Source organism: Bombina bombina, unplaced genomic scaffold (assembly GCF_027579735.1).
Source record: "Bombina bombina isolate aBomBom1 unplaced genomic scaffold, aBomBom1.pri scaffold_398, whole genome shotgun sequence".
Classification (NCBI taxonomy): Eukaryota; Metazoa; Chordata; class Amphibia; order Anura; family Bombinatoridae; genus Bombina; species Bombina bombina.
The window spans coordinates 303,322-317,393 of NW_026512801.1; the positions used below are offsets into that span (position 1 = coordinate 303,322).

General features: G+C 36.9%; 1 protein-coding gene across 1 annotated transcript in view; it reads left to right on the top strand.

Moving 5' to 3' along the window:
• The window catches only part of LOC128644541 (WD repeat-containing protein on Y chromosome-like), a 385,306-nt gene that overhangs the window by 243,268 nt on the left and 127,966 nt on the right, over positions 1 to 14,072 (top strand). Inside the window, exon 20 of the mRNA XM_053697119.1 lies at positions 3,622 to 3,667. Within this exon, the coding sequence (XP_053553094.1) occupies positions 3,622 to 3,667 (46 nt within the window). The remainder of the gene's footprint in view (positions 1 to 3,621; positions 3,668 to 14,072) is intronic.

Consider the following 14,072-nt stretch of genomic DNA (forward strand, 5'->3'; position numbering starts at 1 on the left):
GGTAAGTATTTAGTTTTAAATAGGATTCATTTAGTTAATAAGAGTTAATTTATTTAGATTTATTTAATTAATATTTAAGTTAGGGGGCGTTAGGGTTAGGTTTAGGGGTTAATCATTTTATTACAGTGGCGGCGGCGTAGTGGGGGGCAGGATAGGGGTTAATAAATTTATTATAGGTGGCGACGGTGTAGGGGGGGCAGATTAGGGGTTAATAAATGTATTATAGGTGGCGACGGTGTAGGGGGGGCAGGATAGGGGTTAATACATTTAATATAGCTTGCGGCGGGTTCAGGGAGCGGCGGGTTAGGGGTTAATACATTTATTATAGTTGCGGTGGGCTCTGGGAGCGGCGGTTTAGGGGTTAATATGTATAGAGTAGCTTGCGGTGGGCTCCGGGAGCGGCGGTTTAGGGGGTAATAACTTTATTTAGTTGCGGCGGTGTAGGGGGGGTCAGATTAGGGGTGTTTAGACTCGGGGTACATGTTAGGGTGTTAGGTGTAGACAGCTCCCATAGAAATCAATGGGATGTCTGTCAGCAGCGAACTTGTACTTTCGCTATGGTCAGACTCCCATTGATTCCTATGGGATCCGCCGCCTCCAGGCTGGCGCTTTGAAAACCAGGTACGCTGGGCCGTAAAAGTGCCGAGCGTACCTGCTAGTTTTTTGATAGCTAGCAAAAGTAGTGAGAATGTGCCGCACTTGTGTGCGGAACATCTGGAGTGACGTAAGAATCGATCTGTGTCGGACTGAGTCCGGCGGATCGAAGCTTACGTCACAAAATTCTACTTTTGCCTGTCTCGAGCCTTTGATAACTAAGGCGTATCAGCCTCGCCACAAATACGCTGCGGAATACGCAGCGTATTTGAGGTTGACGGCTTGATAACTAGGCCCCACTGTATGTACACACTTATAAACATAGATATTACATACATATTTAGATATGTATTTGTATGTACAGTTGTGATCAAATGTTTGCAAATCATTGGAGAATTGGTAATATATGTACTATTTTTTATTTTTTTTTTAAAAGTGATCAGGCAAAACACATTGCTTGTATTTCTTATGGGATTCATCTCCAACTGTAGGTCATAACAGAATGGCACAATCATAAAACAAAACAAATAATAAAATTAAATGACCCCTGTCCAAAAGTCTGCATACCCTTAGTTCTTATATTGTGTAATGCCCCCTTTAGCATCAATGACAGCGTGCAGTCTTTTGTAATAGTTGTCTATGAGGCCCCAAATTCTTGCAGGTGGTATAGCAGCCCATTCGTCTTGGCGAAATACATCCAGGTCATGCAAAGTCTTTGGTGGTCTTGCATGAACCGCACGTTTGAGATCTCAACAGAGTGGCTTGATGATATTAAGGTCAGGAGACTGGTGGCATTGGAGTGTCAACTTGGCCTAGTGCTTAGGGTAATTTTCGTGCTTGAAAATCCAAGAGCATCCCATGCACAGCTTTCGTGCAGAAGAATGCAAATTGTATGCCAGTATTTTCTGAAAACATGCTGCATTCATCTTTTCATAAATATTCACAAGATTCCGGGTGCCTTTAGAGCTCACACACCCGCAGTGAGCCACCACCATGCTTCACAGTGGGGATGGTTTCCTTTTCGCTATAGGCCTTGTTGACCACTCTCCAAACATTGCTAGGGTTGCCACCCGTCCGTTAAAATACAGAACACTTATAAGTTACACATGCTGCAGGGAGGAATATGAATAGTGCTGTTCAGAAACACAATACATGTTCCTCCCTGCACACCCTGCAGCATGTGTAACTCATAAGTGTCCAGGAAAAGATGGCTGAGGTGGCAAACCTAAACATAGTGCTTATGATTGTGACCATAAAGCTCTATTTTGGTCTTGTCACTCCCAATTACAGTGTGCCAGAAGCTGTAAGGCGTGTCAAGGTGTTGTCGGGCATATTGTAACCGGGCTTTTTTGTGGCATTGGCACAGTAAAGGCTTCTTTCTGGCAACTCGACCATGCAGCTCATTTTTGTTCAAGTATCGTATTGCGCTACTTGAAACAACCACACTGTCTTTTTTCAGAGCAGCCTGTATTTCTCCTGAGGTTACCTGTGGTGTTTACTTTGTATCCCGAACAATTCTTCTGTCAGTTGTGGCTGAAATCTTATGATTTAAAAAGGAGACAAACAACTATGTGATAATAAATGGTTTCATGTGATCACTATCCTTAAATAATAAATAGTTTTTTTTGGCATGATCAGTCATATTTTCAAAATCAATGCCAAAATCAACTGCCATGATTTCTGCCAGGGTATGCAGACTTTTGAGCACAACTGTATCTCAATGTTAAAGCCCTTTTTTTCTAAGACCTGAGAATCCACATCTATGAGCACTTATAACTTTTTTGTGCATTATTTGTTTTAAAATATTTTTTATTAGATGTTATCATTATGAGTGTTAGTGTACTTTGTAATGTATTTTTGATGTGTTTTGTGAGACTGTTTTGATTTTCAAAACAGTTAACCAGAGCTCTGCGCTTACGCTAATCTGACAAGCATTACCTTCTAATGTGCTCAAGCGATTAAGTTTACTTACAAACAGCTGCGGTAAACCTCTTTTCACTTTTGTGCAACAATTAGTGATCCACTTGTAATGGAGCCCAGAATATTTTGCTACAGATGTGTGGTTCACAATGTGACAATTTAATGTTAATCATAATAATCTGAAAAATCAGTCATAAATTCTATTACAACACAGTAGATGTTGATCAAGTGTTATTTGCCTATATTTGCACATAGCCTGTGCCATAAATTTCCATTTCTTTTTGGCTTTTCAGTTTAATTTATGAAATATTTGTAAATGGATTCTAACCACAAATACTAGGATCAAAAGAGATCTAGAGACAACTCAACTGTTGTTTAATCTTCAGGCATTGGCTCCAATTTATCAAGGTCTGTCGAACTTGATCCGACAGTGCGGATCAGGTCCGCCAGACCTCGCTGAATACGGTCGAATTCAGCATTGCACCAGCAGCTCACAAGAGACGCTGGTGCAACGCCGCCCCCTGCAGACTCGCGGCCAATAGGGCGCCAGCAGGGGGGTGTCAATCAACTCGATCGTACTCGATCGGGTTGATTTCCAGCGATGTCTGTCCGCCTGCTCAGAGCAGGCGGACAGGTTATGAAGCAGCGGTCTTTGTGACCACTGCTTCATAACTGCTGTTTCTGGCGAGCCTGCAGGCTCGCCAGAAACACGGGGCATCAAGCTCCATTCGGACCTTGATAAATGTGCCCCATTGTATTGCATTTGATTAGATAAAATGAGATATAGGTAAACTAGTTGTAAAGGATGTAATACTGCATACATGTTATATGCCATATAATTCCGCATACAGATATGTTTACATAACAGAACACATGTTTACTCTCAAACTCTGAAACATACATTTTGTCACATTCACACTCACACTAGACAATCATAATTGTACTGGGCATTGGTAAAGCTAAAGTATACCTGCAGCTACACTGTACAATGCACTGGGCTTCTGATTTAAGGAGTCACCCTAACTATATCCCTCAATCTATCCAACCTCATTTTAAGAAATGTTAAAAAAAACAAAAAAAAACCATTTGCTTATTTCTCTTTATTAGATTTATTGTTGCTGTCGGATGGGATAGAAAAATTAACATGTACATTGTAAGTATATATATATATCCTCTTAAATAAAATGTGTTTAATTTAATAACAAGTTGTATAATTAGCCAAATGAGGAATAAGGGGAAGTAAATTCAAAATTAAACTTTCATACATCCTGACATTAAATTAAATCCAATTTATTTCTGTTATCAGCTTTGAATCATTCTCTTGGTATTAGCTGATCATGTAACATAAACCTAGGTAAGCTCATAAGAACTCGGGTAGCGTACATGTATTTTAGCACCCGGAAAACAAAGCATATTTGATAATAGAAATAAATTGGGAAATTGAAAACTTAATTTTTACTTTACTGTCCCTTTAAAATATTAATGACAATGGCCTACTTTCCATTGCTGTTTTAAACTGTGTAAACTGGTGGTGACATGAAAATTCTCCATAGACTTTAATGAAGATACAGTACATGTTGTTACCATCAGTTTACAGCAATGGAAACTGGGCTTATATCTCAAAAAATGTACATTGTTCATTTAGAGTTCTACACCATGTGCATGAAGCATTGCTTAACCCCTTGAGTGCTAACGACAGCTCTGAGTCGTCGCAGAGTTTCCCACTCTGGTGCTAACGATGGTTAAGAGACATCGCTAGCTCTCTCCCACCTTGAGGGAGCTCTGGGGGCTCCCACCCTCTCCTACCCCGGTGATCGAGCCTGCATAGTAACAGGCATCGCTGGCTGACGTCACGCACAATAACATGACTTCACTGCGCAACTTTATTTAAAATTCACAATGTTAAGTATAGGAGCAGGGAGCATAATGATTTGAAGCTTGTATCTCAGGCATCTAAGCAGTTACAACAAACCCACAAGACCCACTATTGGAAAGGTAATCGCCTAACAGTGTAAGTCTTGGGGATCTGGGGGAAAAAAAGTAAAAAAATATATATATTTAAAAAAATAAAAATAAAAAAAAAACCTTAAAACAGCTTAGCACCCAGGTGGGAAAGTGCTTAGCACTCAAAGGGTTAATATTGGATGTTTTGCATAAATATAATTTCATTTTTCTAACAATCAAACTCTTAAAAACATTGAAATTTGAAAAATACGTAAACATACTAATGTCTAGTGAAACTTAAAGGAACACTATACTTTCATGGTTCAGATAGAGAATGCAGTTGTAAACAACTTTCCAAATGACTTCTATTACCAAAATGTTTACAGTCTTTTATATGCACACCTTTTGAGGCACCCGCTCCTACTAAGTTTACAGTATAGAATTAAGGTAGGAAAAATCTGATTGGCTGATGAAATCAGCCAATCAGATTCAAGTTCAATCCGATCAGCCAATAGAATGCGAGCTCAATCTGATTGGCTGATTGGATCAGCCAATCGGATTGAACTTGAATCTGATTGGCTGATTTCATCAGCCAATAAGATTTTTCCTACCTTAATTCCGATTGGCTGATAGAATCCTATCAGCCAATCGGAATTGAAGGGACGCCATCTTGGATGACATCCCTTAAAGGAGCCTTCATTCGTCGGTAGTTCGTCGGGAAAGGAGGATGTTCCGCGTTGGCGGGATGAAGATTCAAGACCCGGCTTCGACGATGACCTCGCCCGGATAGAAGACTTCTTCAGCGCCTCTTGGAAGATGACCTCGCCCGGATGGAAGATTTCTTCAGCGCCGCTTGGAGGATCACTTCATCGGATGGAAGATTTCTTCAGCACCCCTTGGAGGATAACTTCTGCCGGTCCGGATGTCCTCTTCAGTTCCATCGGTGGCTCGGCTGAGTGAAGACAACTAAAGGTAGGATGATCTTCAGGGGATTAGTGTTAGGTTATTTTAAGGGGGGTTTGGGTTAGATTAGGGGTATGTGGGTGGTGGGTTTTAATGTTGGGGGGGGTTGTATTTTTCTTTTACAGGCAAAAGAGCTGAACTTTGGGGCATGCCCCCACAAATGGCCCTTTTAAGGGCTGGTAAGGTAAAAGAGCTTTGAACTTTTTTAATGTAGAATAGGGTAGGGCATTTTTTTATTTTGGGGGGGTTTGTTATTTGATTAGGTGTAAGTAGCTTAAAATTGTTGTAATATGTTTTTAAATGTTTGTAACTTATTTTTTTTATTTTTTGTAACTTAGCTTTTTTTATTTTTTGTACTTTAGTTAGTTTATATCATTGTATTTAATTGTAGTTATTTGTAGGTAGTTTATTTAATTTATTTAATGATAGTGTAGTGTTAGGTTTAATTGTAAATTAGGTTAGGATTTATTTTACAGGTAATTTTTTTATTTCTTTTAGCTAGGTAGTTATTAAATAGTTAATAACTATTTAATAACTATTCTAACTAGCTAAAATAAATACAAAGTTACCTGTAAAATAAATATAAATCCTAAGATAGCTCCAATATAATTATTATTTATATTGTAGCTATATTAGGGTTTATTTTACAGGTAAGTATTTAGTTTTAAATAGGAATAATTTATTAAAGTATAGTGTAGTGTTAGGTGTAATTGTAACTTAGGTTAGTTTTTATTTTACAGGTTAATTTCTCTTTATTTTAGCTAGGTAAGCTATTAAATAGTTAATAACTATTTAATAGCTATTGTACCTAAATAAAATAAATTGAAAGGTGCCTGTAAAATAAAAATAAATCCTAAGATAGCTACAATATAATTATTATTTATATTGTAGCTAGATTAGGGTTTATTTTAAAGGTAAGTATTTAGTTTTAAATAGGATTAACTTAGTTAATAATAGAAATATTATTTAGATTTATTTAATTAATATTTTAGTTAGGGGGGTGTTAGGGTTAGTGTTAGACTTAGGTTTAGGGGTTAATAATTTTATTACAGTGGCGACGGTGTAGTGGGGGGCAGGATAGGGGTTAATAAATTTATTATAGGTTGCGGGGGTCCGGGAGCGGCGGTTTAGGGGTTAAACTATTTATTTAGTTGCGGCGAGGTGCGGGATCAGCAGGATAGGGGTTAATACATTTATTATAGAGGGCGGCGGTATAGGGGGGGCAGGATAGGGGATACTAGGTATAATGTAGGTGGCGGTGGGCTCCGGGAGCGGCGGTTTAGGAGTTAATATGTATAGAGTAGCTTGCGGTGGGCTCCAGGAGTGGCAGTTTGGGGGGTAATACATTTATTTAGTTGCGGCGGTGTAGGGGGGGCAGATTAGTGGTGTTTAGACTCGGGGTACATGTTAGGGTGTTAGGTGTAGACAGCTCCCATAGGAATGAATGGGATGTCTGTCAGCAGCGAACTTGTACTTTCGCTATGGTCAGACTCCTATTGATTCCTATGGGATCCGCCGCCTCCAGGGTGGCGGTTTGAAAACCAGGTACGCTGGGCCGTAAAAGTGCCGAGCGTACCTGCTAGTTTTTTGATAACTAGCAAAAGTAGTGAGATTGTGCCGCACTTGTGTGCGGAACATCTGGAGTGACGTAATAATCGATCTGTGTCGGACGGAGTCCGGCGGATCGAAGCTTACGTCACAAAATTCTACTTTTGCCGGTCTCTAGCCTTTGATAACTAAGGTGTATCAGCCTCGCCACAAATACGCTGCGGAATTCCAGCGTATTTGAGGTTGACGGCTTGATAACTACCCCCCTTAGTATGCATAAACCTCAAATGGTCTAAAAACAGTGTTTAATGTTTATTTTCTAAGCACATACTCAAATATCACTACCTTAGGCTTGATATTCAGGCAGCGCATCCCGCTGTAATTTATAGTCCCTGCTGTACAGATACTCCAGGACCTGATCTCACTCTGCCTTGTTTAGCCAGGCTGCCACATGACGGCAAGCTGCCATCCTCAATGAACCAGCGGTGCTCTATCAGAACACCGGCTGTATGTCGGCTCGGCGTCATGTGGTACAGTAATGGTCAGTTGGTGATGGCAGCTGTAGAAGCAGCTGCATTTGTAGTGTAAATTAAACATTATTTAGACAACTCAACATTTATTATACTATAACAGTGTTTAATGTTTTATTTCCTAAGCACACTCTCAAATATGCTTGATATTCAGGAACTTGAAAATGCGTGTAACTACATACTATAAACAGAGCACAGTACTGCAGATGCGCAAAAGCAAATTAATAGACCATTTGAGGTTTATGCATACATAATGAGATGTTGGCGGATATTTATCAAAACGTCAACTGATAATACGCTGGAATCCCACGTCGTGTTTGACGCGAGATTGATCCGCCGTAGTTAACAAAGCGCCAAGATCGTCAAATGTTGAAAAGTGTGATGAAATATACGCTCTCGCAATCTCAATCCGACGCAGATCGATGCTTGCGTCATTACAGATGTTTCAAATTCACATTCAACTCTTTTTGACCCTTTTCCAAATTTATCAAACATTTAACAGAGAAAACTGGCCCAGATCTAATATCCATTGATTGCAAATAAATACATATGATACCCTGATTACATGTTATATTCGCAATTATTCCTGCGCAGAATAATAATAAATTTACACTATATACATATAGTGGTATAAATAAACAGAAATATGAAAGACAACATTGTTTAGAACAAAAAAAGTAATTTAGGGACATGTAAATATGTTTGCAAACGATTTCTGACATTATATATATATATATATATATACACACGTATGTGCAAAGATATATGTACAAATTCTAACATTAATAATCATTTATAAAAAAAAAACATGAGATAAAAGCATATCATTACTTCTAGAAATACAAATATAACATATATATATATATATATATATATATATATGGACTGTAATGAAATGGTATAAAAAAAGTTGGGAAAAAACAGAATAACCGCAACATTGATGACTGTTAGTTAACAACAGTCCGATGCTCATTGCGCCGTACTTGACGCGGGTGTTTTTGACTGTTTTTTTTATAAATAAGGGCATCATATGCAGATCCACGTCAGCAATGTCTGGCGAGCTCATTGACGCCGGCAAATGCACCGAGATTGACGCTTTGATAAATATCCCCCGTTGCCTGAGAAGCAATCACAGCTTCTGCTAAAATGCTTGTGACGTAGTGGCTTTGGTGCGCATGCACGGTATGTATTTGGTATCAAACAGCTGACGGGACGTCACTTCCGTTCGCTAGTCTGATGAATTTGCTACTCTGACAGAACACCTGCAGCTTTTTCCAAATCAGTTTCCTGTTTTAATAGCTTAAGGTTCCAGATAATGAAGCTCCACCCTTTCATACTGGGCGCTGCCATCTTAAAGCTCGAATATTCTCACAACCTTAAGGGAAAACTACTATTCTTTTGTAGTTGTGCACAGTAATTTAATCTACATTTAATGGTCTAGTAAAAGCTTTTACTGTCAGTCAACTAAAAATGTATGATTATTTCCTAAACAATATGCACGTGCTTTTTGTTATAACGTATACAGTTTAAAATGTTTTCCTTGATCCTTGCTGACTCCTAAGTTATCTCTTATCAGTAAATGACAGAAACCGAACACACCCTCTAACATACTTCAGGTCATACCCTGCTTAGAATTTTGTTTTTAAAGCTTTTACTGTCAACTAAAAGTGTATGATTATTTCATAAACAATATGTATGTGCTTTTTGTGTAATGTGTACAGTTTAAAACATTTTCCTTGATCCTTGCTGACACTTAAAGGGACAGTCAACACCAGAATTGTTGTTGTTTAAAAGATAGATAATCCCTTTATTACCCATTCCCCAGTTTTGCATAGCCAACACAGTTATAATAATACACTTTTTACCTCTGTGATTACCTTGAATCTAAGCCTCTTCAAACTGCCCCCTTATTTCAGTTCTTTTGACAGACTTGCATTTTAGCCAATCAGTGCTGACTCCTAGGTAACTTCACGTCTGTGAGCTCAATGTTATCGATATGACACACATGAACTAACGCCCTCTTGTGGTGAAAAACTGTAAAAATGCATTCAGATTAGATGCGGCCTTCAAGGTCTAAGAAAATAGCATATGAGACTACCTAGGTTTAGCTTTCAAATAAGAATACCAAGAGAACAAAGCAAAGTTGGTGATAAAAGTAAATTGGAAAGTTGTTTAAAATTGCAGGGCCTATTTGAATTTGAAGTTTATTTTGGACTTGACTGTCCCTTTAAGTTACCCCTTATCAGTATCAGTGATTGACAGAAACCTAGCACAGCCTCTAACATACTCCAGGTCTCACCCTGCTTACCCCCTTAGATTTTTGTTTTGTCCTTGTAGTGAAAAATATGCATTTTTATTTGAATTCACATAATAACATTAGATATAGTTATATCCCTGGTTTCAGGTTAAGCAACTTGAATAATCACATATCTTAATATTACCTGCTCAGTCAGTGATTAACAATATTTCTGTCAGCAATAGTAATTTCTAATATGGAATCAATTCTAAGAAGCAAATAATAAAAAAATTATAACTCCCCATAAAGACAACCTGCAGAAATTACAACCTTCCTAGGCTCCCCATGGGTTGTGTTAAAGGTATATTTACAGGATATATCAATTTATCCACACATAATTGTGAGTTTTCAATATGCCCACATCAGCTCCTAATGCCTACATTGATATTGTAGGATATTTTAGATGGCAATTTCAATTAGACACTCAAGCAATTTTCAACCAATTAGAAACATACTTGATTTACAAACCAGTAAGGGATATAGATAGATAGATTTCAATTAAGAATCATTTTCCAATACTATAAGATGCTGCTTAAAATTCCACTTATCTTTTATTGGTTACTCTAAGTAAAGATTAAAAAAATAGCCTGAGGACAATGGGTTTAAAGAGGATCCTATAGGTAGGTTGCAAAGAAATTAGTGGTAGGGTCCTTATGGGAGGTTGTTTGTATGGGTAAGGGTCCTTATGGAAAAAAGTCTTTGGATGTAAGTCTGAGTTCTTTTTACAAGTTGTGCATGTCGGTGGAAGCAGCACTCAATGGTGTTGTGACTTTGTAGAGGGTAGAGAGGATAGGATGTGAGATTTGAAAGGTAGTAGATTAATTGGACACTATCTCTAGACCATACAAATTTAATTTATATATCTATAAATCAAATGTGCATCAACTATGTATTTACTGTAAATATTTCACATTCCAATGTTCTTCTTAACATAGGGGAATATTTTTTTAAAATAGATATTCTTATATATATATATATATATATATATATATATATAAATATCTGTATATATCTATGTATAATCATATATATGTATAGATATATATTTTACACAAATGCAGAATAAGCCCAGCACCAATCTTCCTTCTTTAATGAGGTGCATGTCACTATGGAGTATCTGTACCTCCAAATTCATAACTAAAATAAAAAAGAGTGCTAGCACCACAGCTTGCAGCAGGTGAAAAATGTATTGGAGTACCTAAGAGTACCTTAATCATGCATACTATTACAGGTGTGCAACACCAGTTTAAATACCTGTTTCCTCCAATCAGATTATACATTTAACAACTGGTGTTTTAACCCTTCCAGTGCTCAATATATACAAAATACAGATAGATAGTGACCTTTAGTGGTCGCATACAATTCTAAAAATTTTTTATAAAAACAAATGCAAATCATAATCAATAGTCAGACAATTAGGATGCAATGTATTAAGGAACTTAATGCACCATACTTCTTTTTGTTTTAATATAAGATCCCTATCACCTCCTCTCCATAAATGTGGTATATGGCCAATAATCTGAAAACGAAGTTGGCTAATGGAGTGTCATTTATGATAAAATGAAAGGATAGTGGTAAAGTCATGTCTAGATCTAATGGAAGTTTTGTGTTCACTAAACCTATCCCTAACAGTCTTGGTCATCTGTCTCGCCAATGTAACACAGCCCACATGGGCATTTAAGTAAATAGATAGCGTTATCAGTCTGACATGTATACAGGCCATTAATTGTCAACTGTTTTCTTTTATCATTCTGTGTAAGGTATTTACCTTTAATGATCGAATTGCACTGTGCACAATGTAGACACGGAAATCATCCTTTATTAGGTGTTGTTAAATAATTAAAAGTGGGCTTCTTATTTGTTCCTACATCAGCTCTGACCAGGTTCTCTCTAAAAGTTTTTAACCCTGCGATAAGATGGCATAGGTGGCAGTTTGAACATTTCAAGCTCAGGGTTAGATTTAGACAACACATACCAATGCTTTTTAATAATTTTATGTACATCATCACTTTTGTTACTAAACTCAGTAGAAAAAAAACAGTCTCTCTATAGTCTGCTTAATCATATGAAAGGGGTACCCCCTATCAATGAATTTTTTACCCATAGTCTCTAGTCTCAGAGGCAAAACTTCTTTATCTTGCACTACTCTCTGTGCAAGCAAGAACGGACTCTTAGGGATAGATTTCAAAACATTATAGGATTAAAAATGTTAAACCTAAGTAGAGTGTTTCTGTCTGTTGGTTTTACATAGAGGTCTGTGACAAGAGAACTATTTTGCTTATACACTGTGGTGTCTAAAAAAATTCACTTAATGTGTATAATAAACAAGCGTAAACCTCAGCCCAGACATAGCAGAATTAATAATCTCAGCAAATGACAATAGGGACTCCAATGTGCCCCCCCCCCCCCCCATACTCCAAAAATATCATCTATATAACGAAGCCAAAGCTTACATTCCTGATTAAATAGTGAATTCTTATAGATGAATTTCTCTTCAAAACCACTCATGAAAAGATTGGCATAGGAGGGGGCCACATTGGAGCCCATTAGTGTACCTGTCTTTTGCATGTAAAAAGTATCCTGGAAAAGAAAATAATTACAGTATAATATCAGCGTAAACAAATCATCAAAAAAGTCACATTGTTTTGAATTATATTTGCCACTCTTTTCCAGGAACTCGCCCACAATGGACAATCCTGTCTCATGTGGGATTTGAGGTATAAAGACTTATCACATTAAAAGAGAAGAGAATATAATTTTCCTGTATTTCAACTTGTTTAATTTTCTCTAAAAAAATCTCCAGTATCTTTCAAGAAAGATTTCTGTATTTTCACCATTTGGAATAACACCCTAGCTAGGAATATGGAGATATTTGAGAATACTGACTCAGTATAGGCTACAATTGGGCGACCAGGGGGATGAGTTAGAATTTTATGAATCTTGGGCAGGGTATAGAATACAGGTGTCTAAAAAAAACTATGATAACAATGGTTACAAATATTTTGCAACAATCTTGCAGCAGCAATGATTACAAATGGTTAAAACAATTAGCCAATTTTAACCATTTGTAATCATTGCTGCTGCAAGATTGTTGCAAAATATTTGTAACCATTGTTATCATTGTTTTTTTAGACAGAGTATTGTTTGATTAAATAGAATGAATGAATTTTATTAGTTGTGAAATACACCGGTGTATGAATTCAAATTGTGTGGTTTAAGAAACCTTATAATTTTAAAGTTGTAGTTAGAATTACTAAATATTTAATTGTATGCATGCTTGTAAATCGAATATATATTAAATTGTTTTAGAGTCTTTTAAAATAGAAATTTGGTCTCTGAGTTAATTTAACCACCTTGTATGTACCCATATTGAATAATATTTTTTATAATATTTTTTTATATATTCATAACGCATAGACATCCTAGGAGTCTCACATGAGTCATTTAGATTAGGGAGGATTTGGGAATTTGTATTGACTTGATTAAAGGTTCCACACAGAAATCAGCTAACAGCTGACATTTGCAGTGAAGTGGTTTTTAGCAATATCACATAGTGCCTATTTCATTTTCAACAATTTCAAGTTAGAAAATTATTTTAAACCACACCAGCATTGTTTGCGCCAGACTTTATACCTGTTTGAAATATACTCAAGCAAGTGCTTTCAAAATACAAATTAGCGAAAAGAGAACTAAAGGGAATAGGTAAGAGCTGTTTCTATAGAAAAAAATAAATACATAAATGGAACCTATACATAACCATAGATAAAAAAGAAATAAAAAATAGAAAAATATGAAACTGGGCACAAGTATATAGAACAAAGTATTAACAATGTAGTTAAAAAGTGAACTTGAAGTAGATGAATATTCAATGTATGTATAAAAGTATAAAGTCTAATAAAAAACCTCCATGTAATATTCTGGATGATTTATCCAAATGTCACTCTTATGTAAACCTATAAGCTTGCTTCATGTATAAATATCCAAATTTCCTACTTACAAGATGAAACCTCAATCCTATGAGGTAAGATGTTAGCACTGCAGGGGGGGCACTTCCGTGGTATATCCTGATACCTGAATAGATGTAACCGACTCCCCTCTTGGTATATGGTAGGCTTCTAGTTTATCCATATGGATCAATGTCTTTCCTGCTTCTTTAATATGGAATCCTTAATTCCAGAGTATGGTAGAGCTCCCAGGGAATTTTCTCCCAAAGTTAAAAATTTTACTTGCACTGACTTGCTGCAGACAAACTAAGTCACAAGCAGGACACTCCAGTC